Below are 24,325 nucleotides of genomic sequence, written 5' to 3'. Positions count from 1 at the left end.
CGGGTCCTGGGATCGAGTCCCGCATCCGGCTCTCTGCTCAGCAGGGAGCCTGCTTCCCTCTCTCTCTCTGCCTGCCTCTCCATCTACTTGTGATTTGTCAAATAAATAAATAAAATCTTTAAAAAAAAAAAAAAAGAAAGAAAACTCTTTGTGGGACACCTGGGTGGCTTAGTAGGTTAAACATCTATCTGCCTTCAGCTCAGGTGGTGATCCCAGGACCCTGGACTGAGTCCCACATGTGGGTCCTTGCTCAGCGGGGAGCAGGGAGTCTGCTTCTTCCTCTGCTGGGCTCTGCCTGCTGCTCTCCCTGCTTGTGCTCTTTCTGAAGGAAGGAAGGATACTTTCTATTGATTTAAAAAAAAAAAAACCACCAATCAACTTTTCTAACAATTTTTTTGGATCTTTTTATTTTCCAACCCCCTCCCCAACTTTTAATTTTGAAAATTTTCATACCTTTTTTTTTTTAAAGATTTTATCTATTGGGGCGCCTGGGTGGCTCAGTGGGTTAAGCCGCTGCCTTCGGCTCAGGTCATGATCTCAGGGTCCTGGGATCGAGTCCCACATCAGGCTCTCTGCTTAGCAGGGAGCCTGCTTCCTCCTCTCTCTCTCTCTCTCTGCCTGCCTCTCTGCCTACTTGTGATCTCTCTCTGTCAAATAAATAAAATCTTTAAAAAAAAAAAAAAGATTTTATCTATTTATTAGAGAGAGAGAGAAAGCAACCACAGGTGGGTTTTGGGGTAGAGGGAGAAGCAGACTCCCCAGTGAGCAGGGAGCCCGATGTGGGGGTTCAATCCCGGCACCCTGGAAAAATGACCTGAGCCAAAGGCAGACGCTTAACTGACTGAGCCACCCAGGTGCCCCAAGTGTAGAGATTACTTAAAACATAAAATCTTTAAAATAATAAATACATACATACATACACTGTTAAATAATTTTTTCTTTAGAAAGTCAATGACCAAAAAAAAGGAAAAGAAAGTCAATGACAATGAGTTACTGTTAAGCTGTTTTCACAATACATCTGTTTAGCAAAACTTTTACATATACAGTAACAGTAAGGATCAATTATTTATTTACTATTATTATTTTTTAAGAATTTATTTTGGGGACACCTGCTGACTCAGTTGGTAGAGCATGTGACTATTGATGTGGGGGTTGTGAATTGAAACCCCATGCTGGGTGTAGAGATTACTTAAAAATAAAATCCGTAGGGGCACCTGGGTGGCTCAGTGGGTTAAAGCCTCTGCCTTCAGCTCAGGTCATGATCCCAGGGCTGCATTGGGTTCTCTGCTCAGCAGGGAGCCTGCTTCCCACCCCCAACCCCCACCCTGCCTGCCTCTCTGCCTACTTGTGATCTCTGTCAGTCAAATAAATAAAATCTTCAAAAAAAAAAAAAAAAAAAAAGAAGAAGTTTAAGTTTCTACTTTCCATCATTATCCTTCAGGAACTGTAAAAGCCTCCTACAATCTTCCAAGCAAAGAGAGATGCCAACTTTAATATAATAAACAAGCTAGACTCTAAGGCTGACAAGAGACTCTGAAATTGTCATTTCTACAGTTATTTTGAAGAAATCAGTGTAAGAGGTAGCTTTTTCTTTTTTTTTTTTTTTTTAAGATTTTATTTATTTGACAGAGATCACAAGTAGGCAGAGAGGCAGGCAGAGAGAGAAGGGGAAGCAGGCTCCCTGCTGAGCAGAGCGCCCAATGTGGGGCTCAATCCCAGGACCCTGAGATCATGACCTGAGCTGAAGGCAGAGGCTTTAACCCACTGAGCCACCCAGGTGCCCCAAGAGGTAGCCTTTTCCAAGGTAACCAACCATTATTTTATCTGCACTTTTACTTCAAGATAAAACTTTAAAACAAAAATACTCCAATGGGTTTACTATTTTTATTTTCCTTGTTATCTTTCTGCACCTTTCAAGTTTTCTGTATGGAGTGGGTGTTACTTTCGTAATCAGTTTTTAAAACATTATTTGTAACTTCAGAGTTCTTACCAGAAAGAGTCTGCACGTAATTCCATAATGTGTCTTTATTTGTCCAAAAGTAGTCTCCATTGCCAATTGTAAGAGTGTATGGCCGTTCATCCATAAGCTTGACTTTCCTTCTACTCTGGCCTAATGAACATGGCTGACCTTCCAGGCGCACAGAGCTCTTAGGAGCAAAAACCTTGACACCCTTTAATCCAATAGGCTTCATTTTGAACCAAACAACTGCCTTTAGGTTTAAAGTAAGTAGAAAAGAAATACACTGCTTTTCAAAAACTGAAAGAAGTCAGTTAACTGAAAGCACAGACACATTCTAATACAGAATGTTAACAATTCAAATCTGATTGGAGGAGGGTTTTCCACACAAGCTACACATTTTAAAATACAGCTCCAATGATGTTTAAGAAAAGACATTTTTTTCCCCATAGGAATAAGGAATGTTAAAAACTAAGGAAACCTACTAATATGGTCACAAAGTAGTGATGATGCCTTTGTGAAGGCAAGTTTTAAAAAAGAAGGATGCCATTTCAAAGAAAAATCATTCAGGTCTTTCGAAGTCACCATATAAATAAAGTTCACATAGCTCACGTGGTTTTCTATCACTTGGACAAGTGTCTCTCTGACTTATCAAAACCCTACACATATAACAGTTGATTATTACATAATCAGAGAAATATGTGACGAGCAATGCCTCAGACTTGAGCACCCTGTGCAGCACAACAGAAATAAAGGAAGAAAATAATCAAGAATTAACAATAACATGCTTTGTGGAAGATAGGCAAACCAGACCTCTACCATGCTGAGTATTTTTTTCTTATTTTATTTTTAAGTAAATCTCTACACCCATTGTGAGGCTCAAACAACCCCAAGATAAAGAGCACACTCCACTGACTGGCAGCCAGTGCCCCTGCTGGGGAGTATTTTAATATTCATATTGGAGAGTAGTTTTCATGTACAGAAAAGAGATTTACTCTGGTTTCCAAATATTAATACCTGATTTATTAAGGCTCTACATTTAGAAAGCCTAGATTTCCCTTAAGCCTTTATATTCAACTTAGACTTTTTTTTTTAAAAGATTTTACTTTTAAGTAGTCTCTACACCCAATGTGGGGCTTGAACTTACAAACCCAATATATTTTATACACAAACAAATGTGTAAACCATGACTGGATCTTAGTTTGAAAAGCACACCTTTCTTTTTTTAATTGAAGTTTAATTAACATAGAGTTATATTAGTGTCAGGTGTACAACATGTTGACTAAACAAGTATATAGATCACTCAGTGCTTGCCACAGTATGTGCAGTTAAAACGTTAGTACAGGGGGCGCCTGGGTGGCTCAGTGGGTTAAAGCCTCTGCCTTCGGCTCAGGTCATGATCTCAGGGTCCTGGGATAGAGCCCCACATGGGGCTCTCTGCTCAGCAGGGAGCCTGCTTCCTCCTCTCTCTCTCTGCCTGCCTCTCTGCCTATTGTGATCTCTGTCTGTCAAATAAATAAAATGTTTAAAAAATAAATAAATAAATAAAAAATAAAACGTTAGTACAGTACTATTAACTCCATTCCCTATGCTGTACTTTTCATCTTTTTAACTTACTATTATCCTTTAACTGATACTTTGCCAGGTAAGCACAGTCTCTTTAAGCCTTAAAATAGCATTTCTGGGACAACTGGGAAACTTAATATATTCAAATATTAATTTTCTAAAGTATGACAATGGTTGTACAAGTGAATGGCCTTTTTTTTTTTTGAATGGCCTTATTTTAAAAAAATGCGTGGTAGATTTTTAAAAATGCATGGTGGGGCGCCTGGGTGGTTCAGTGGGTTAAGCCTCTGCCTTTGGCTCAGGTCATGATCCCAGGGTCCTGGGATCGAGGCCCACATCCCGGCTCTCTGCTCTGCGGAGAGCCTGCTTCCTCCTCGATCTCTGCCTGCCTCTCTGCCTACTTGCAATCTGTCAAATAAATAAATAAAATCTTAAAAATTAAAAAATTAAAAAATAAGTAAAAAATGCATGGTGAGGGGCGCCTGGGTGGCTCAGTTGGTTAAGCATCTGCCTTTGGCTCAGGTCATGATCTCAGGGTCCTAGGATCGAGCCCTATATTGAGCTCCCTGCTCAGTGGGGAACCTGCTTCTCCCTCTCCTACTTCCCCTGCTTGTGCTCGCTCTATCAAATAATAAATAAAATCTTGAAAAAATTGTATGGTGAAATATTTAGAGATGAATATTTAGAAATATTGATATTTAGAAATATTTAGAAATGATTCAACACTCAAAGTTTTAGCCAGAGAGAGAGGAAATAAATATGGCAAAATGTAACAATCGTTAAACTAGCTGGTAAGCATATGGATACTCATTTTTTCAATTTTTTGGATGTTTGAAATCATCTGTAATACAAAGTAGAAAAATATCAAATATGCATGGATTCCTCACAGGAGCCTGAAGAAAGCAAATGGTAGAAGAGTACTGTATAGTTTATTTCTTCATCCGCATAGACAGATAGATAAACGAAGATTTTATTTATTTATTTGAGAGAGACAGTGTGAACATGTATGGATGCAGAGGGAGAGGGAAGGGGGAAAGAATCTCAAGTAGGCTCTGCCCTGAGCATGGACTGGGACTCAATCCCACAACCCATGAGTTCATGACTTGAGCCACAAGTCTGAAGCTTAGACCATAAGTCTGAAGCTTAACCAACTGAGCCAACCAAGCAACCCTGCATATATATTTATTTGACAGAGAGAGAGATCACAAGCAGGCAGAGAAGCAGGCTCCCTGCTGAGCAGATAGCCCGATGCGGGGCTCGATCCCAGGACCCTAGGATCATGACCTGAGCCGAAGACAGAGGCTTTAACCCACTGAGCCACCCAGGCGCCCCTGTTATTATCATTTTTATGGCCATTCTGGCTTAAAATTTCAAAGCCATCTGTAAGTACCCTTCTCCTGATTTCATATTACCCATCAAGTCTGATCTTTCCCTTATTCAAATTATCAATCTTTTCCTATTAAGCCTACTACAGCCAGGCTCTCAGTTCAAATTCTCAGATAAAAATTCTAATCTAGGATTTTGTGTCCTAACTCTAGCCATTCTCTCCTTTCAGATAACCATAAAAAAATAAGGTCGGGGGGCGCCTGGGTGGCCCAATGGGTTAAGCCTCTGGGTTCTGGGATCAAGCCCCGCATCGGGCTCTCTGCTCAGCAGGGAGCCTGCTTCCCCCTCTCTCTGCCTGCCTCTCTGCCTACTTGTGATCCTTCTCTCTGTCAAATAAATAAATAAATAAAATCTTAAAAAAAAAAAAAGGTCAAATAAATCATCCTAAAACACTGATGGTATTTTCTTAGTCAAAAATGCTAATAAATGGGGATACCTGGGTGGCTCAGTTGGTTGAGTGGTTGCCTTTGGCTCCAATCATGATCCCAGGGTCCTGGGATCGAGTTCCACATTGGGCTCCTTTCTCAATGTGGAGCCTGCTTCTCTCTCTGCCTCTGCCTGCCAGTCTGCCTGCTTGTGCTCTCCCTCTCTCGCTAACAAATAAATGAATCTTTAAAAAAACACACAAAAAACGCTAATAAATGGATGAAATCTTTAAAAAAAATACAAAAAATAAATGAAATAAAATGTTATTAGAAGTTAGGGGGTAGGGTACCTGGGTGGCTCAGTTGTTAAGCATCTGCCTTCAGCTCAGGTCATGATCCCAGGGTCCTGGGATGGAATACCACCACAGGCTCCCTGCTCAGCAGGAGGCCTGACTCTCCCTCTTCCATTCCCCCTCTCTTACCATCTCTCTGTCAAACAAATAAATAAAAATTAAAAAAAATTAAAAAAAGAAGTTAGGGGGTGCCTGGCTGGCTCAGTTGGTAAAGCATGTGACTCTTGGTCTCAGGGTTAAGTCTGAGCCCCATGTTGAGTAGAGAGATTACTTAAAAATAAAATCTTTTTTTTTTTTTTAAAAGATTTTATTTATTTATTTGACAGACAGAGATCACAAGTAGGCAGAGAGGCAGGCAGAGAGGAGGAAGCAGGCTCCCTGCTGAGTAGAGAGCCCAATGTGGGACTCGATCCCAGGACCCTGAGATCATGACCTGAGCCGAAGGCAGCGGCTTAACCCACTGAGCCACCCAGGCGCCCTTAAAAATAAAATCTTAAAAAAAGTTAGAAAACTGTCAGAACACCCATCTTACAAATGAAGAAACTGAGGTTCAACTAAGAACCTTTCCTAAGGAGTAAGGCTTTCTGCTCACCTTACTATACCACTTAGTCACGAATTCCGCCAGTTTTACTCCCTAAACATTTCTCATATCTGCCTCTCCTCACCAACCTACCAACCCCAAAGTAATACTAACCCAGATTTAAAATAAAATCAGGGCCTCAGATGATGTCATTTTAACCTTTAGTAATGCTGAGACATAGATACTGTTATCATTTTACACAGAGGAAAGCTGAGGCGTAAAAAAAGGGTCTTAACATTTAACAAAGGAGTGCATGGGTGGCTCAGTTGGTTAAACATCTGACTCATTTATATATTTATTTGAGAGCACATGAGCAAGCGAGCAGGGGAGAGGGGCAGAGAGAGAATCTCAAGCAGACTCCCTGCTGAGCACAGAGCCCCACATGGGGCTCAATCTCACAACCCTAAAATCATGACCTGAGCTGAAATTAAGAGCTGGACACATAACCAACCAAACCACCCAGGCACCCCAAGTGTCTGACACTTGATCTCAGCTCAGGTCTTAATCTCAGGGTCACCAAGTTCAAGCCCTCTGTAGGGCTCCATGCTGGGTGTGGAGCCTACTTTATTTTCATTTTTTTTTTTTAAGATTTTATTTGTTTATTTGACAGGCAGAGATCAGTAGGTAGGCAGAGAGGCATGCAGAGAGAGAGAGGGGGAAGCAGGCTCCCTGTTGAGAAGAGAGCCCAACGCCGGGCTTGATCCCAGGACCATGATCCGAGCCGAAAGGCAGAGGCCTCAACCCACTGAGCCACCCAGGCACCCCATGAAGCCTACTTTATTTATTTATTTTAAGATTTTATTTATTTATTTGACAGACAGAGATCACAAGTAGGCAGAGAGAGAGAGAGAAGCAGGCTCCCTGCTGAGCAGAGAGCCCGATGTGGGGCTCGATCCCAGGTCCCTGAAATCATGACCTGAGCCCAAGGCAGAGGCTTAACCCAATGAGCCACCCAAGTGCCCCTGGAGCCTACTTTAAAAAAGAAAATTTGCCCAAGGTCACACGGATACCAAGTGGTATCTTGGTAGGATGGACCCAGGCTGTTTGGTTAATTCCCTTGTTTTTAACTTCATCATTCTCACCTAGCTCCATTAAAATATAAATCTGGTCACATGATGCTCTTGCTGAAATCTCTTCTGATTACAATGAACTCAAACTGACATAAGCCAGCCCCTGACACAACTGAATTCATCTCTTTACTCACTACACTATAAATACGTATCAAGTGCCTCCTATATGCTAGCCCTTGTTCTAGGCACTGGAGATAAGAGCAAGACTAACACAGATAAAAGTACCTTTCTTCGGGGTGCTTATATTCAATGGGTCTTCTCAGTCTCTTTAAACATTTTCCAAGGAGTCTATACATTTGTTGCTCCTCTTACCTGGATCATTTTTTCTCCACATGGCTGGCTCTTTATATTCAGGGTCTCTGTTCCAGTGTTACCTCTAAGAGAGCCCTTCCTTTTCTAACCAATCTATTCAAAATAGGGTTCTTGCTCTCAGTTATCCTCTGTCGTCTGACTCATCTTCCTTTTCTTCACAATATTTATCACAACTTAAAAATCACAATTACTGGGGTGCCTGGGTGGCTCAGACGGTTGAGCGTCTGCCTTTGGGTTGGGTTGTAATCCCGGGGTTCTGGAATTGAGCCCCGTATCAGACTCCCTGTCAACAAGGAGCCTCCTTCTCCCTTTTATTCCTCCTGCTTGTGCTCTCTCACTCTGTCAAATAAATAAAATCTTTAAAAAAAACCCCATAATTATTTATTTTGTTTACCCTGTCTTTCATACTATAAGCCTCATAACTACAGAGTTACGTTAGTGCCTGGCAAAGCAGGCATGGGTAAATATTTACTGAATAAATTAATATAACAACATTAGCTGGCTTTAGCTATTCTCTGGGCTTCCAGTCTTGTTTCATTTAAATCTACCCCCTCCCATACTGTGGTCAGGTCACTTACTTTCTAAAAGGCTTTCATGGGTTTCTTTTCTTAACTAAGAATAAGCACACAATACCCTCCATGACAAGGGCTCTGAGCTCGGGAGCTCAGAGATGAAGCAGCATATAAACTAGACTTTGAATGAAGACACAGTTTACCAGATTGAGAAGAGAAAGAAGAGAAAGGAAGATGCCACTTTCTCTTCTTTCTTACCACTCAGAAACTCAAAAGAACACAATACTTTTCAAGAGAGTCGTTACTGGGGCGCCTGGGTGGCTCAGTGGGTTAAAGCCTCTGCCTTTGGCTCAGGTCATGATTCCAGGGTCCTGGGATCGAGGCCCGCATCGGGCTCTCTGCTCAGTGGGGAGCCTGCTTCCTCCTCTTTCTCTGCCTGTCTCTCTGCCTACTTGTGATCTCTGTCTGTCAAATAAATAAATAAAAATCTTAAAAAAAAAAAAAAAAAAGAGTCATTACTGGTGTGAAGAACTAGGTGTGTTGATATAGAAACATTAGCTGGAAACAGACCGTAAAGTTTCACAAATGACATTAAAGAGTGAGGATTTGATGCACACAAGATGATACAATCTTAGAAAGTTTACAGGCATGGGAATGGTATGTTCCAATTAGTGTTTTAGAAATAAAAACACAGGGGCGCCTGGGTGGTTCAGTGGGTTAAAGCCTCTGCCTTTGGCTCGGGTCATGATCCCAGAGTCCTGGGATTGAGTCTAGCATCGGGCTCTCTGCTCAGCAGTGAGCTTGTTTCCTCCTCTCTCTGCCTGCCTCTCTGCCTACCTGTGATCTCTGTCTGTCAAATATATAAAATCTTTAAAAAAAAAAAAAGAAAGAAAGAGAGAAAAACACAGTAGTGAGAATAATGGACTGGATAGGAAGAGAAACAAACACCAGTCAGAAGGCTGCTTAATGTGAAACAGACCACATTAAAAAATAAAGGCTAGAATCACAGCAGGTGAAAGGGGGATGGAGAAGAGGAGAGATTCAAAGGAATGATATTAAACACTCATCTACTTAATACAAATTTAACATTATCTAGGTAAGAATTTCCTACACTGTGACCCATAAACTTCAACCAAAGACACAGTCCCCAAACGCCCCGGACCTTATTCTTCCACTACACATATTACACAGCTATGGTACCTAGCTATATTACATACATACTACCAAATGGATATGCTACTAAGTTGGGTGTCTCACAGACTGAGCAATAGGTCCTCAAAGGCAGGGAGTATGTTCTATTCACTTCTTCAATATCCAAGGCAGTCCCTCGTACTTAATCTTTGTGAATGAACAAGTCGAAGAGTGCTTTATAACTGATAGAACTTGGAAACTAGATGGGCTTTAGGCCTAAAAAGGTCATTCCAGGCAAGTGCAAAAGACACCGGCAAGTAGGAAAGGTAAACCTGGGAAACAGATACTGCCTTCAATTAATAAGGAAGATGCTGGTCCGCTTGGTCCGGCCTTGAACAAGTCATGCTTATTTTCTGCCTGGAACATTGTCCCTATCCATCCTACTCCTTCTACATGGCTCTCTCCTTCATTTCAGGGGGGTATCTGTTCAAACATCACCTCACCCGAGCCCTTCCGTGACCAGCCTACCTGAAAATTCTAGAGCATACTCCATTATCCTCACTTTGTAAACCTTTTCTCTACTGCATATGAGGATAGGCTCAGTTTTATTTCAAATCAAGTCCATCTGTCAGTTATTGAGATCAAAACCTACAGAATATAGAGACTGTCTTTCCTTTTTTTCTAAATTTCACTGCAAAAAGTCTAAGTTGTTGCCCACTTCTAAGATCCCTCAGTTAAGTTCTCCCAACATAAATGAGATACCACAGAGAATATCAATTTCTCACAAGACACATATGGCAGACCGTCCCAGAAGTAGGCAAGAAAGAATTTTATATACCATAATGAAGTTTCTAGGAATGGAGCAGTAATCCATAAAAAAAAAAATCGAGATTAAATTAATTAACTTTAAGGAACTACGGGAGAATAGGTTACAAACGCAAGATATTTGAGAGCACAGAACGAAGAGAGACACTCTAATTTTATGTCTACTTAAACAAGTAGTTTTCACAAAGCTAATTACATAGGACGTCGCAGACCAGAGGCAGGCTTATGTGGGGGCGAAAGAGCCCAGGTGAATCTTATCCTGAGCCAGGGGACACAAGGCAGCTGTGCGCTCCAGAGTGAACTTTACCTATTCTGCCTTACCCACTGGAAAACCAAAAAGCCTGTGAAGTGGTTAAATAAATTTAAGTCAGATATTCTGGAGAGAGGCGGTCAGTAGTGACTTCATACTGCACTTGGGTAAAAAAACCCTATAGATCTGGGACCCAAAGACTCACGCTTGGGGCGGCCGTGGGAGAGGCCGGGGGAGAGAAATGCACACCCAGATTCAAGTCGCCCTCGTGTCCCCACCAACTCCGCGCCAGGGTCGGCCCACCCCTGCGTGTCCCACAGCTTTAGCACACCGGGCGTGGGCACCTCACCTGCAGGCTTGTCTGCAGCCATCTTCCCACCCCAGCTTATGTTCTTCCCCTCAGGTGGCGTGGCCTTGACTCCAGCTGCCGAGCCGGCTGCGATCCTGAACCTCGGAAGACGAGTCCACCCGGGCTCCGGGCCCCTGGGTTCCCGCCTGGGGAGTGGGCTGACGCGGGCTTAGGAAGTGACGAAGGCTAGCTCGCGTCGTCTAGCAACAAGAAGCAGCGTCTCCGGCCGGGTAGCCCCACAGTCCCCTACCAGACACTGCTTCCGCTGCACGGTTTCCCGGTATACACCACTTCCGGGGGCCTTCGCCCGTGTGGGAACTGCAAGCTGGTCCCGCCCCACGCTGGCGTCCTCCGAGCGCCCCGCCCACGGCGGCGCGCGTGTGTGCGTATGCGTGCGCGCCCGACCCGACGGATGCTATCTTGGGGCTGTGGGCGTGTGCTGGGTAGCATGGGCGGGGTCTGCACGCGATTACCTCTGGCTTATACTGCTTAAAATTCTGCAGTGGTAGAGCTTTCCTCCCGCATTTTACGTAAAATCACAATTATAACACTGTGTGCTGAGCAATGAGCCGTGCGCTTGGCCTGTACGCTTTCACTGATTTCTCCCAATTTTGTGAGAAGGCACTGTTGCTGTTCCCGTTTAAAAACGAAACATTTTACTTTAGAATAGTTTTATATTTACAGAACTATGGCAAAGATGATACACAGAGTTCCTGTATACTCCTCACCTTCTTTCCCGTGTTGCAAGCATCTTAAATTTTGACTAAATAAATGGTACATCCGTCATGTCTAAGAAACGACCTTGATTGGTATAACGAAATAATAATTTATTATTTTAAAATATTTCTTAAAATCTATTTTTTAATTTCACCAGTTTTCCCCAATGCCCCCATTCTGTTCCAGTATTCTGTCAAGGACACTACGTTACATTCGTTATGTCTTCTTATGCTCATCTTGACTGTGATAGTTTCTCAGATTTTTCCTGTCCTTGATGATTTTGACAGCTTTAAGGAGTACTGGTCAGGACTTTTGAATAACGCACATCTGATTTGATTTATTTTGTTCATGGTTATGAAGTTGGCACTGAGACATTCATCTTGTCAATTCAGAACAGAAGCAGTCAAATTGTCCCCAGGCAAAGCTGGACCAAAGAAGAAACACATAGGCCTAGCTAGCTTCAAGGGATAGGAATGCCTGCTTTATCTTCAAAAGCAACCTGTGGGACAAGTAGTTAATCAACACTACCCTAGAGATACAATTACCAAATATACCTAATGAAATCTTTAACATAAAGAAAAAAGGTATATTTTAGATTCCAAGTATCTTGAAATGGAAAAGACCTACAGAGAATCAGACAAAGTGGCACCAGGACACCCGCTAACTTCATGGGCCTTCAGTCAACAGGGTCAACAGGGTCTACCTTCTCAGGACACCCCTGCCCAATTAGCAAGGATCCAGTGGGGGGAGTTACTTCTATCAGAGGGCTAAAAGCTCTCAGCAGAAGGAGGAGGGGGAAGGGACAAAAGCAGGGAAGGAATGCATTTCGTTTTGCCAAATCAGCGGTTCCAGCCAAGGAGACTATCCAGCTAGGTGTTTCACCTGGTAGCCCCTTACATGAGATAGTTTGAGAGGGACTGGAGCTGAGGATCTGTGCAGAAGCTGCACTGAGTTGTCTTTTTTAAGATTGTATTTATTATTATTGTTGTTGTTGTTGCTGCTGCTGTCATTGCTGTTTTTAGAGAGGGAGAGAGAGAATTTTAGACAGCCTCCACACCCAGCACAGAGCCTGGCACAGGGCTCAATCTCAGAAACCTGAGATCATGACCTGAGTCAAAATCAAGAGTTGGACACTTAACGGACTGAGCCACCAAGGTGCTCCCAAGAAGGTTTTATTTTTAGGTACTCTCTATATGCAACATGGGGCTTGAATTTACAACTCTGAGATCAAAGAGCTGCACGCTCTGTTAATTGAGCCAGCCAAGAGCCCCATTATTTATTTGTTTGCTTATTATTATTATTATTTATCCCCCTGAGTTGTTTTGAAGTTGCCTTTAGTTCATTATAGTACTAATATCTCCTCCTATAGGCAGGGTTTTCTGTCATTTTTTGAACATACCTATTTGCACTAGCATGTTAATGTGTTAGACAAGCATAGTTGAAGCAAAGAGTGTGGATAATAGAATATGTATAAGTTTCTTAATCTATATACAAGCTACCTGTCTTGCCGGTAAGACAGTGACTAAAAGCATCCTGTGCTAATCCATGGGAAGATAGTGCTTTGAGAACTGTCTCCTTTCACACAACAAGTAATAGAAAGTTCTTTGTTTTTGGAGTGCCTAGGTGGCTCAGTTGGTTAAGCTTTTGCTTTGGTTCAGGTCATGATCTCAGGGTCTAGGAGTCAAGTCCCAATCAGGTTCTCTGCTCAGCAGGGAGCCTGCTTCCCTCTTTCTCTCTCTGCCTGCCTCTCCGACTACTTGTGATTTCTCTCTGTCAAATAAATAAATAAAATCTTTTTAAAAAAAAATCTTCTCTAAGAGAGAATTTGTCTCTTCTTCCCCATTTAGTTACTTATTTAATCATAAATCTCATGAGTATGGACTCATGACTATTTTTACAATCCAATATTAAGTTATTTTGTTGCTGAAATTGTTTCAGCTTTATTAATTAGGAGCTTTTTCAGTAGGCTCTTATGTCCCTTTTAAGTGGTTGCCCACTTTAAAAAAAAAACAAACCTCTTTTATTTACATTAACATTCACATAGAAAAGTGTGCAAATCATAAGTACAGTTTATTGAATTTTCAACATATCCACATAACTAGCACCCAGAGAAAGGACAACAAACTATCTGTAATGCCTCCTCCATTTCTCACAAGGGTAGTCATTATACTGATGGCTAACACTATGGATTAGTTTCACCTATATTCAGATTTAATACAAATGGATCATACAGTATATATGTATACACACACACACACACACACATAATTTTTCAAAATATTTATTTATTTATTTGAAACCAAGCTGTGACTTGCTCTGACCAACAGAATGCAGAAGGGACAGTGAACCAGGTTTGGGTCTAGTCCTTCAAAAGTATTGCAGCTTCCACTTTTCCTCTCTTGTTCTTGCCACCAAGGTGTAAGGAAGCTCAGGCTGTCCTGCTGGAGAGAGACCACATGAAGGAGACCCAAGATGCCCCAACTGAGAGCCAGCACCAAGGTTCCAGACAAAAGAATAAAGTCTTCTGCTTTTCTTCTTTTTTAAGATTTTATTTATTTATTTATTTATTTATTTATTTGAGAAACAGTGAGCCTGTGTGAGCTGGGAGAAGGCAGAGGGGGAAGGAGAGGGAAATGGAAGGAAAGAGGGAAACAGGCTCTGTACTGAGCTCGGAGCCTGACACTGGCTTAATCCCAGGACAGTGAGATCATGACCTGAGCTGAAACCAAGAGTTGGACGTTCAACTGACTGAACCACCCAGGCACCTCAAGAATGAAGGCTTCTTGAATCTTCCAGCTCAACTCAGCTACCAACTCAATGTAGTCACATGAATGATCCCATCTAATATCTTACAAAGTAGAAAAGCAGCTCAGTCAACCCCCAGAATGGCAAAAAATATTAAGGCATTGTTGTTGCATTTTTAAAATCTAATCTTAAAAATTAAGATATAATTAGCATACCATGTAATTCACCCTTGTAAAGTGTGCAATTCTGTGGTTTTTAGTACATTCATGATGTTGTACAGTCATTACCAATTTCTAAATTTTTAAAAAGATTTTATTTTTAAGGAATGCCTTATTTTTAAGATTTTATTTTTATCTCAGTCGGTTAAGCGTCTGACCCTTGATTTCAGGAAAGTCATGATCTTAGAGTGGTGAGATCAAGCCCTGGGCTCTGTTCTGCCTGGAGTTTGCTTGAGATTTTCTGTCTTCCATTTCCCCTCTGTCCTTCCCCGCCTCTCCCTTTCAAACATATGCATGCTCTCTCTCAAAAAAAAAAGGGGGTGGTTAGGGGAAAGCTGGTGGAGAGGGAGAGAGAGAATTCCAAGCAAGCTCCACACCCAGCTCAGAACCCCACTTGGAGCTCAATCTCATGACCCTGAGATCACAACCTGAGCCAAAATTAAGGGTCAGATCCTTAACCTTCTGAGCCACCCAATTGCTCTCCAACCTTATTCTTTTGCATGTGGATGTACAAGTTGTTCTTCTAAACTGCTAAACTTGAGGGTGTAACAATAGTTAACTGAAACACCATCTCCCAGTTCTTCATTCCCCATCTGGTTCAACCAACCAACTGAGGTCTGTGGATTCTACCTCCTCCATTTAATGGATCCTTCCATTCTCACTGCCACTCTATACCCAAGTCATTATTGCCTCTGAGACAAATGCCACAGCAACCTTGTCATCCAGTCTTTTCCCTTCCAGAATGTCTTCATTTAGCCAGAGATAGATATTTTATTTTTTATTTTTTAAAAATGATTTTATTTTTATATTTGACAGAGAGAGAGCATGAGCAGGCAGAGCGGCAGGGAGAAGCAGAGTGAGAAGCCGACTCCCTTGCCGAGCGGGGAGCATAACACGGATGTCAGGCTTGATCCTAGGACCATGGGATCATGACCTAAGCTGAAAGCAGATGCGCAATGGACTGAGCAACCCTGGTGCCCCAAGACAGGTTTTTAAAAATGCTAATCTGATCATGTCCATACCCATTTAAGACACTTCCTTGCTTTTAGCCCCAGTTCCAAACTCCTTAACATGACTTTTAAGACACTTCATAACCTGCCTATAATCCCTTTTCAGTTTCTATCCCATACACACCCTCTTTTGTAGCTAATGGCATTTCCTTCACAGGAAACACGGGCATCATTTTCTCAAAAAGATGTTCCTGATTGCCAAAGGCTACTAACCATTTTCAAATCTTCTCTCGCACTACAGAAGCAATCTCGTGATATGAATCCTCTCTCTGTCACCTAAGCTGTAATCTCCAAATACTGTCTTCAAATACCATCATTGTACTGATGCTTAGCAAACATGCCAATGAATGCAGCATGTGTATGAATGCAGCATGACTTTAAGATAATGAGAATTCTGGGACACCTGGGTGGCTCAGCCGGTTAAGCATCCAACTCTTGATTTCAGTTCAGGTCATGATCTCAAGGTTGTGAGATGGAGCCCTGTGTCAGGCTCTGCACTGGGTGCGGAGCCTGCTTACGATTCTGTCTCCCGGGGTGCCTGGGTGGCTCAGTTTTTGGGTGTCTGCCTTCAGCTCAGGTCATGATCCTGGAGATCTGGAATGGAGCCCGGGATCGGGCTCCCTGCTCAGCAGGAGGCCTCCTTCTCCATGTCCCTCTCCCCCTGCTTGTATTCCCTCTCTCGCTGTGTCTCTATCAAATAAGTAAATACATCTTTTTTTTTTTTTTTTAGATTTTATTTATTCATTTGACAGAGAGCGAGAGAGACACACAGAGAGAGAACAGAAGAAGAGGGAGAGGGCAAGGGAGAAGCAGTCTTCCCTTCCCGCCCAGCAGGGAGCCATAGGCAGGGCTTGATGCCAGGACCCTGGGATCATGACCTAAGCTGAAGGCAGAGGCTTAACCCACTGAGTGGGTTAAAAAAAGATCTTAAAAAAATCTTTTTTTTAAGATTTTTTAAATCTTAAAAAAAAAATTCTGTCTCCCTGCTTCTCTGTCCCTCCCCCCACAAAGATGAGAATTCCCCAGTGTATTAGGAGTGTTGACACTTCTGAATGGTCTTTTACAGATTCTTTTTTTTTTTTTAAGATTTTATTTAGTTATTTATTATTTATTTATTTGACAGAGAGAGAGAGAGAGTTGTGGGAGAGGGAGAAGCAGGCTTCTTGCAGAGCAGAGAGCCTGATATGGGGCTCGATCCCACTGAGCCACCCAGGCGCCCCTTTATTTATTTATTTGATGGAGGCAGAGAGGCAGCCAGAGAGAGGAGAGGGGGGAAGCAGGCTCCTTGCTGAGCAGAGATGCCGATGCAGGGCTCGATCCCATGATGCTGAGATCATGACCTGAGATGAAGACAGAGGCTTAACCCACTGAGCCACCCAGGTACCCCTCTTTTACAGTTTCTTAAAGAGGTTTTGCAATGATTGTTTCTTTTCATCCTCAAAATTGTTGTAATATGGATATTCAAACCCATTTTAAGGGTGAGGAAATTGGGGCTCCGAGAAGTAAATCTATGAATCATTTTGCTCAGCTAGTAAATGTCAAACTGGAACTTGGAAAGAATTCTTGGACTCTAGACCTGGACTTCTTCTTCTTCTTTTTTTTTTTTTTTAAATGATACAAAGGGCTAAATCAAATGTTATTCCCATAATCAAATTTCTGGTGGAAACTACAAATTATTTTGCAAATAATTCATCACAGTGAATACATAATTAACAACAAATATTTCAAAGATGTAAAAGCGGGGCGCCTGGGTGGCTCAGTGGGTTAAGCCACTGCCTTTGGCTCAGGTCATGATCTCAGGGTCCTGGGATCGAGTCCCGCATCGGGCTCTCTGCTCAGCAGGGAACCTGCTTCCTCCTCTCTCTCTCTGCCTACTTGTGATCTCTCTGTCAAATAAATAAATAAAATCTTTTAAAAAAAAGATGTAAAAGCATATATTTTTATCCATTTGTCAAAGCAGTTACATCCAAAGGGATTGACATTAAGCTCCTGTCCCAACTTAACTTTTCATTCACAATCTGTTCAAATCAAGCTTCTAAGGCAAAACTATTTGCTAACTTAAAGTGTGCCAGTAATCATTTGACCCAAATCTGGTGAATTTTTTGTGACCCTGAAATGGATCCAAACAGTGCTGAACACTCACTTCAAGTGGAAAAATTTAAGGAAGTGCCAAAAAAACTCAGTAATCAAGACGAACAGTATTTTGAGGTGATATTTTTAAAAATCGGGAATAAATATATTCATGATGAGCAGTATATCAATATTTTAAGTAACGATGGGTTTAAAGTAAGTAAATACTGATTCTTCCTTTTATCTCAGGTTTCAATATGTCTCAGCACAGCACTGTTACTGATCCTGTTATATTAAAATTTTCAATTTTTTGTTCTTTGTGGATTTTATTGTATTCATTTTTATTTCAAAATATTGCATTAATATATTATTTATCTTAATCGCTTTCTAAGATTTTTGACACTCCATTAAATTTTGCACCCAAGGTCAGTGCTTCACTTGCTTTATCCTATGTGTGGCCCTGTATCCAAAGGCTATGTCACCAGAATGTTTGCAGCACAGTGGCATTATCCAATTTTGTATAATAGTCTTTCCTACTGTCTTACAGATGTACGAGTTAGGTTAAATTCTGGTTTTGTATAGTTGGATGTATAAGTTAGTTTTGCTTTTAAAGTGTTTCATTTAGAGTTATACTTGGTATATGGTATACAGTGTGTGAGATACAATTTTAAGCACAGGATGCCCAGTTAAATTTGAATTTTGGATAAATATTATTGTAATAAATATATTCCAAATATTGCATTGTTTATCTGAAATTCAGATTCAACTGGTATCCCATGTCTCCCCTCCCATTGCCTAACTCTGGCAACTCAAGGTATCCAGGAGTTAAGAACCATTCTATTTTATCTTATTTTATTATTATTATTTTTTAAAGATTTTATTTATTTAAGAGAGAGAGAGCTAGAGGGAGAAAGCATGAGAGCGGGGAGGGTCAGAGGGAGAAGCAAACTCCCCATTGAGCAGGGAGCAGGATAGAAGACTGGATTCTGGGACTCCAGGATCATGACCTGAGCTGAAGGCGGACACCCAACCGACTGAGCCACCCAGGTGTGCAAGAACCATTTTGAAAAGAAATATGAGAAACAAGAAAATGTAATGTTAACTACTTAAGTTTGAAACTAATGGGGTGGATCCTCTCTGCCCTCAGTTCTCATTTTTGCCCTTGCTCTGCTCTGCTTTGTATCACCGGGCTGGCTCCTATAGGCTATTTCCCACTCTCCCAAGTTAGCTGATTTCTGGCTAGGTCCAGCCAATGGGAGGCATCATTGGGAACTTGGAAGGCAAGTGGAAGGGAGAAACCAGGGATATTTCTCCTCTTCTTTCTCTGCCTCAGGTAGTCTTTCTGGCAAATTCTTCTTCCCTCAACAGGGATTTGCTCAATGACCCCAGCCCCTGGACTTGATTTTCTGCAGCTTCCTTTCTTCCCCCGCCTTGTTCCAGCAGGGGGCAATAGTGGTGTCTGGCTCTTTTAAGGGCTGAGTTGCCTCCTTGCCTAGCCGGATTTCTGGGCCCCTCTCTCCAATTCCCTGTATTGGGGCTTTACCCCTTTTTTCAGTGCTTAGAGTGGTTTCTGTTTTCCCAGTTAGACTCCGACCAATAGAAATCCTTTGGGAGACGCCTGGGTGGCTCAGTGGGCTAAAGCCTCTGCCTTCGGCTCAGGAACGGCCCCCCATCAGGCTCTCTGCTTGGCGTGGAGCCTGCCTCTCCAATCTCTCTGCCCACTTGTGATCTCTGTCTGTCAAATAAATAAATAAAATATTAAAATAAAAATCCTTTCGCAAAAGAAGATACAGGGCCACACATAGGATTAAAAAAAAAGATTTTTTAAAAAAAATCTTTTAAAAAAAGATTTTTTTTTTTTAAATCCTTTCGCAACAACATGCTGAGTTGGGGAGTCTCTTCTCTTCCTAAGCCCTCCTAAAGGAGGTTCGATATTCCTTCTGGAGGCTTCCTACAAATGGCATTTAGATTTGTGTCTTTATCATTATTTCTGAACTACTAATATGAAAATACAAGATATTGTTGCTAGAAGTCTTAATAATATACGTGGGATTTCACAATTATATCTAGTACCTTTAAGAGAATTAGTCTGGGGGTGCCTGGGTGGTTCAGGTGGTTGAGTGTTTACCTTCAGCTCAGGTCATGATCCCAGGGTTCCCTGCTCCCTGGGGAGCCTACCACTCCCCCTGCTTATGTTCTCTCTGGGCCTGTCAAATAAATAAATAAAATAAAATAAAATAAAAAAAGGGAGGGAGGGAGAGAGAGAGAGAGAGAGAAAATGATTCTATCCTATAACCTAGTGTTTTTCATGACTCTTTGGCGCCACCTCCAGTGGACATTTCTAATTTACAAGTGAAGAAAAAAACTGTGTTAAACACACTTTAATTCTCTAAAATATGACTTTGAGATTATTTCAATTATAAACACGGGAAAATTAACTAACCAGGGTTTTAAAATCCTCATCATCATAATTATGAGCTATTTCACAAACAAAAAATGAAGAATATGACAAGTTTATTTACCACTCAGATTTAACAAAGTTAGTATTTGTCATATTTGCTTTGAATATTCTTTTGAAAAATATGCAAATCATTATTGGAAAGGTGAGTCCAGTTTATGTTCCCTTCCTGACTGCATTTCCTTTACTCCCTTCCCAGTGATATCCACTATGCTATAGATAGTATGTATCTTTCTAGTCCATGTTTAAAACATATAACACATTATTAATCATTCAACTTTATATACGTATTGCACAGTTATTATTCTGAAACTTTCTTTTTTTAATCCAACACCATAGTTTTGATATCAAAATATATATTTATAAAATACATAGTATTCATATTAAATATATTTATATAAGTATATGTTAAAATATACAAAATATAATTTATATTAAACTATATAGTGTATTTTACGCTGTTCAGTATTCTACTAAATGATTATCACTTCAGTATACCTTTGTAGCATGATTCCTAAGTAAAAGTCTTATAAGTAATATAGGCATTAATTATCTCATTGATAGAAATCTGCAAGTAGGATGTTCCATTGCTAGATTAGAGACTCAGCAATGTCAGGATGCAATTTGGCCTCCCTGGGATCCTTTTTGTCTTCCCCTGATGGTCCTAAAATAACTGCCACAGCTGTGCTCTTGCTTGCCAGTCCAAAGCAGGAAGGGAAGGAAGGGGAGCAAAGAAGAACTCCCACTTTCTAGCCTTATTCTCTATAAGATAGCAACCACATTCCATCAGTGATAAGGCACACATTTTTTTAACTACTAAAAATCCCACAAATCCAACACTTAAAACTGAAAATGCTTTCTTATACCTTAAAATTTTTGTTTTATACTCTTAAAAATAGCCCTTTAAACTTAGACACAAAATTTTTAGAATTATATATTACTCTTCAGTACACAAAATACGAATATAGAAGTGAAATAAATTAGTTAAGGGTATTTTCAGGATGTCTTCTCACCAGAGTTCCACTCTAAATCACTTTTCAAATCAGCACCTTCCATCTCCATGTTTTCCCCCATAATGTTACCTTCTATGCCCTAAAGAACAGGCTGTGTCTCATCTCCTCACAGAATGTTGAAGACCCATTCTGCAAGTTGTAATTCTAGTACTTTCTGCATCTTACAAGATGTCATAAAGGGTAGGTTTTCAGATCATGTTTGCACACATGCAGGGTTGACAAACCTACTATACCAGCCAGCCCATGACAGTGCTCGTGAGGTGCTATCCACTGTGAGAAGCCTGCCAGCTTTAGAAATGAAAGAATGATTGTGTGCCTTGGCATCAATGAAGCATGGTAGAACTTCCCTGGACTCTCACTCTTTCCCTTTGTTCTCATTGGCAAAGTTGTGGCCCACCTGCCACTGCATCAATGCTGATAAGAAGAAATGAGATTCCAACTCGTACCTTGGATCCATCATACCGCAGTCACAAAACATTTCTGTGAGGGATAAATAAAATCAGGATTTTGTTAACTAGGAGGAATGGGTTACGGCTGCTGGCACTTTACCCTGTTATCCCTTCTTTTATTCACAGACATTGAACTCATCTCCAGTTTGCATTTTACAAAGCACAGGCCCTCTTGAACATGTGCATAGCCATAAGAGTTTCTCTAGGGTATATACTATCTACAGTGGGATTTAGCTGAATAATGGTGTACCCATATTTTCAGGATTTTTACTGTAAAATTTTCCAAATGTGCCCCAAACTAGAAAGTATAACAAACCCCATGTGTCCATCCCCTAAATTCATTTAACCATAGAGTTGTTTCATCCACCCCTTCCCTCCGTTGTATATTTTGCTGGAGTATTTTAAAGCAAATCCCGAACATTGTACCATTCACCTCTAAACACTTCAGTATGCAACTCAAAAAGAAATCTTTAAATATTTTCTTGTGTGACCACAATGCCATTATCACATCTAACAAAATGCAAATAATTATTTAATATTATTCAATTACCCAGCCATACTCAAATTTCCTCGATTGTAATAAAAATTCTTTTTGTAATTTCTGTTTAGAATCAAGATCAAACAGGATCCATTTTATTTGGTTGTTATGTCTCTTGTGTTTCTCATAAGTCTTTCAAGTCTTATGTTTCTCTTAATCTAGAACAGTCCCCTCCCCTTTTATTTTTCCTTTCATTGACTTGCTGATGAAATTAGAGTCTAATATAAAGTCCCTCTTTTGACATCTTGTGTATTGCTTCCTTGTGGACTGCATCCTTTACGCTCAATATTTACTGTGGACTAGGGATCAGTTTTAAAGGTTTGATTGCGTTATTATAATTATTTTTTAAAGATTTTATTTTATTTTTTATTCTTAAAGATTTTATTTATTTATTTGACAGACAGAGATCACAAGTAGGCAGAGAGGCAGGCAGAGAGAGAGCGGAGGAGGCAGGCTCCCCACTGAGCAGGGAGCCTGATGTGGGGCTCGATCTCAGGACCCTGGGATCATGACCGGAGCTGAAGGCAGAGGCTTAACCCAATAAGCCACCCAGGTGCCCCTAAAGATTTTATTTTATTTTTTTTTTAAAGATTTTATTTATTTATTTGACAGAGAGAAATCACAAGTAGATGGAGAGGCAGGCAGAGAGAGAGAGAGAGGAGGAAGCAGGCTCCCTGCCGGGCAGAGAGCCCGATGCGGGACTCGATCCCAGGACCCTGAGATCATGACCTGAGCCGAAGGCAGCGGCTTAACCCACTGAGCCACCCAGGCGCCCAAGATTTTATTTTTAAGTAATCTCTACCCCCAGCATGGGGTTCAAATTCACAACCCCCAAATCAGGACTTGCATGTTCCACTGACTGAACCACAGGTGCCCCGGTTTGATTTCATTATGACTTAAATTTTTTTTCCTGATAATCCTCACTAAACGGGGCTGTGTACTTTCTGTACCCACATCAGGAGGCATGGGATGCTGGTTTCCTCACTTTTTGTAACTTTAAGATTGATCATTGAGTTTGGTTGGTGACGACCTGTTTTTATACATTTCCTATCAGTTTTTCTTGTAGTTGTTTTAGCAGCATTAATGACTAGTGCCTGAATCAGTTATTTCACTAATGGTTGAAACAAATTTCTAACTTGGATATGACTGTATTTGTTAACTAGAATCAGGGCTAAGCAAGTACCTCCTTAAATTTTCTACCTTAGGCCATAGATTCACCTTTCCTTTGTCCCAGCCCTATCTAGAATTCTTCTGTACTGAAACAGTTTCCCTTATCCATCAGCTATTAGGTTATACTGGTTTTATTTGTATTAGAAAAGCAGAAATGTTTAGTTCTTTTCCGATAATTAACAATTTTCAGAGGAATAAGTTGATGGCCTGGCTATATCCAGGACTATTTCCTTTCTAAAAAAATTATTCTGAACTCATGACGTTTTATATATTCAATAAGTTTTAATCAACTTCAGTCCTTACCCTTTTTGAAATTAAAATTATTCCATGTGTGCCTGTGGAAGCGCACACAACCCCAATGTTTTGTTTTCTTTTTAATTCTACCACTCATTTAATCCCTTATTTAGCTGTTGTTATATTTGTGTTTTAGATATACCCTCATGTTCTCTAGTATCTTTGCTCATCCTTGCTTCCTTTTTAAAGAAATAGTTATATTGAGATATAATTCATATATCATAGAATTTATCCACTTATAGTGTACAATTTGGTGGTTTTAGTATCTCACAAAGTTGTGCAACCATCACCATTATATAATTCCAGAACATTTTATCACTTCCTAAAGAAACGCTGCATGCATCACTGGTTCTCTCCTGGTCTCCATGTCCGGCTCCTGGCAATCACTAACCTGCTTTCTGTCTCAAATTACTATTTGGGGATTGCCTCTTCTGGACACCTCACACAAAGAGAATCATACAATGTATGCCATCTGTGACTGACTTTTTTCACTTAACATGTTTTTAAAATCTGTCTGCTATTGTAGCATATATCAGCACTCCATTCCTTTTCATGGCTGACTAATATTCCTTTGTTTGTGAATACTGCATTTTGCTTATTAATTCATCAAGTGATGGCCATTTGGGTTATTTCCACTTTGAGGATGTTAAGAATAAGGATACTTTACCCATTTTATTTTATTTTTAACTTTTTTCAAATAATTTCCACGCCCAACATGGGGCTCTAATTCATGATCCTGACATCAGGAGTCATGTGTTCTACCAACTAAACCAGCCAGGTGCTCCTCTTTGTCCATTTTAAAGTTCTTAATTTTTTTTTTTTTAAAGATTTTATTTATTTATTTGACAGAGAGAGATCACAAGTAGGCAGAGAGGCAGGCAGAGAGAGAGAGGAGGAAGCAGGCTCCCTGCTGAGCAGAGAGCCCGATGTGGGACTCAATCCCAGGACCCTGAGATCATGACCTGAGCCGAAGGCAGCGGCTTAACC

General features: G+C 40.9%; 1 protein-coding gene across 7 annotated transcripts in view; it reads right to left on the bottom strand.

The window, feature by feature from the left end:
* CNOT10 (CCR4-NOT transcription complex subunit 10) overlaps window positions 1-10,962 on the bottom strand; it is an 82,067-nt gene extending 71,105 nt beyond the window's left edge. For 6 of the 7 annotated variants that reach the window (XM_059390619.1, XM_059390621.1, XM_059390623.1 and 3 more), the window contains exons 1-2: window positions 10,657-10,962; window positions 1,991-2,210 (exon numbers count right to left, since the gene is read on the bottom strand). In XM_059390619.1, coding sequence (XP_059246602.1) covers window positions 1,991-2,192 — 202 coding nt within the window. In that variant the 5' untranslated portion in view covers window positions 2,193-2,210; window positions 10,657-10,962. The remainder of the gene's footprint in view (window positions 1-1,990; window positions 2,211-10,656) is intronic. The other variant, XM_059390625.1, reaches the window with a different exon arrangement.
* Window positions 10,963-24,325: the final 13,363 nt, after the last annotated feature.

Source organism: Mustela nigripes, chromosome 2 (genome assembly GCF_022355385.1).
Source record: "Mustela nigripes isolate SB6536 chromosome 2, MUSNIG.SB6536, whole genome shotgun sequence".
NCBI lineage: Eukaryota > Metazoa > Chordata > Mammalia > Carnivora > Mustelidae > Mustela > Mustela nigripes.
The sequence above is the reverse complement of the archived record's forward strand: the minus strand, read 5'-3'. Positions and strand labels throughout refer to the sequence as shown.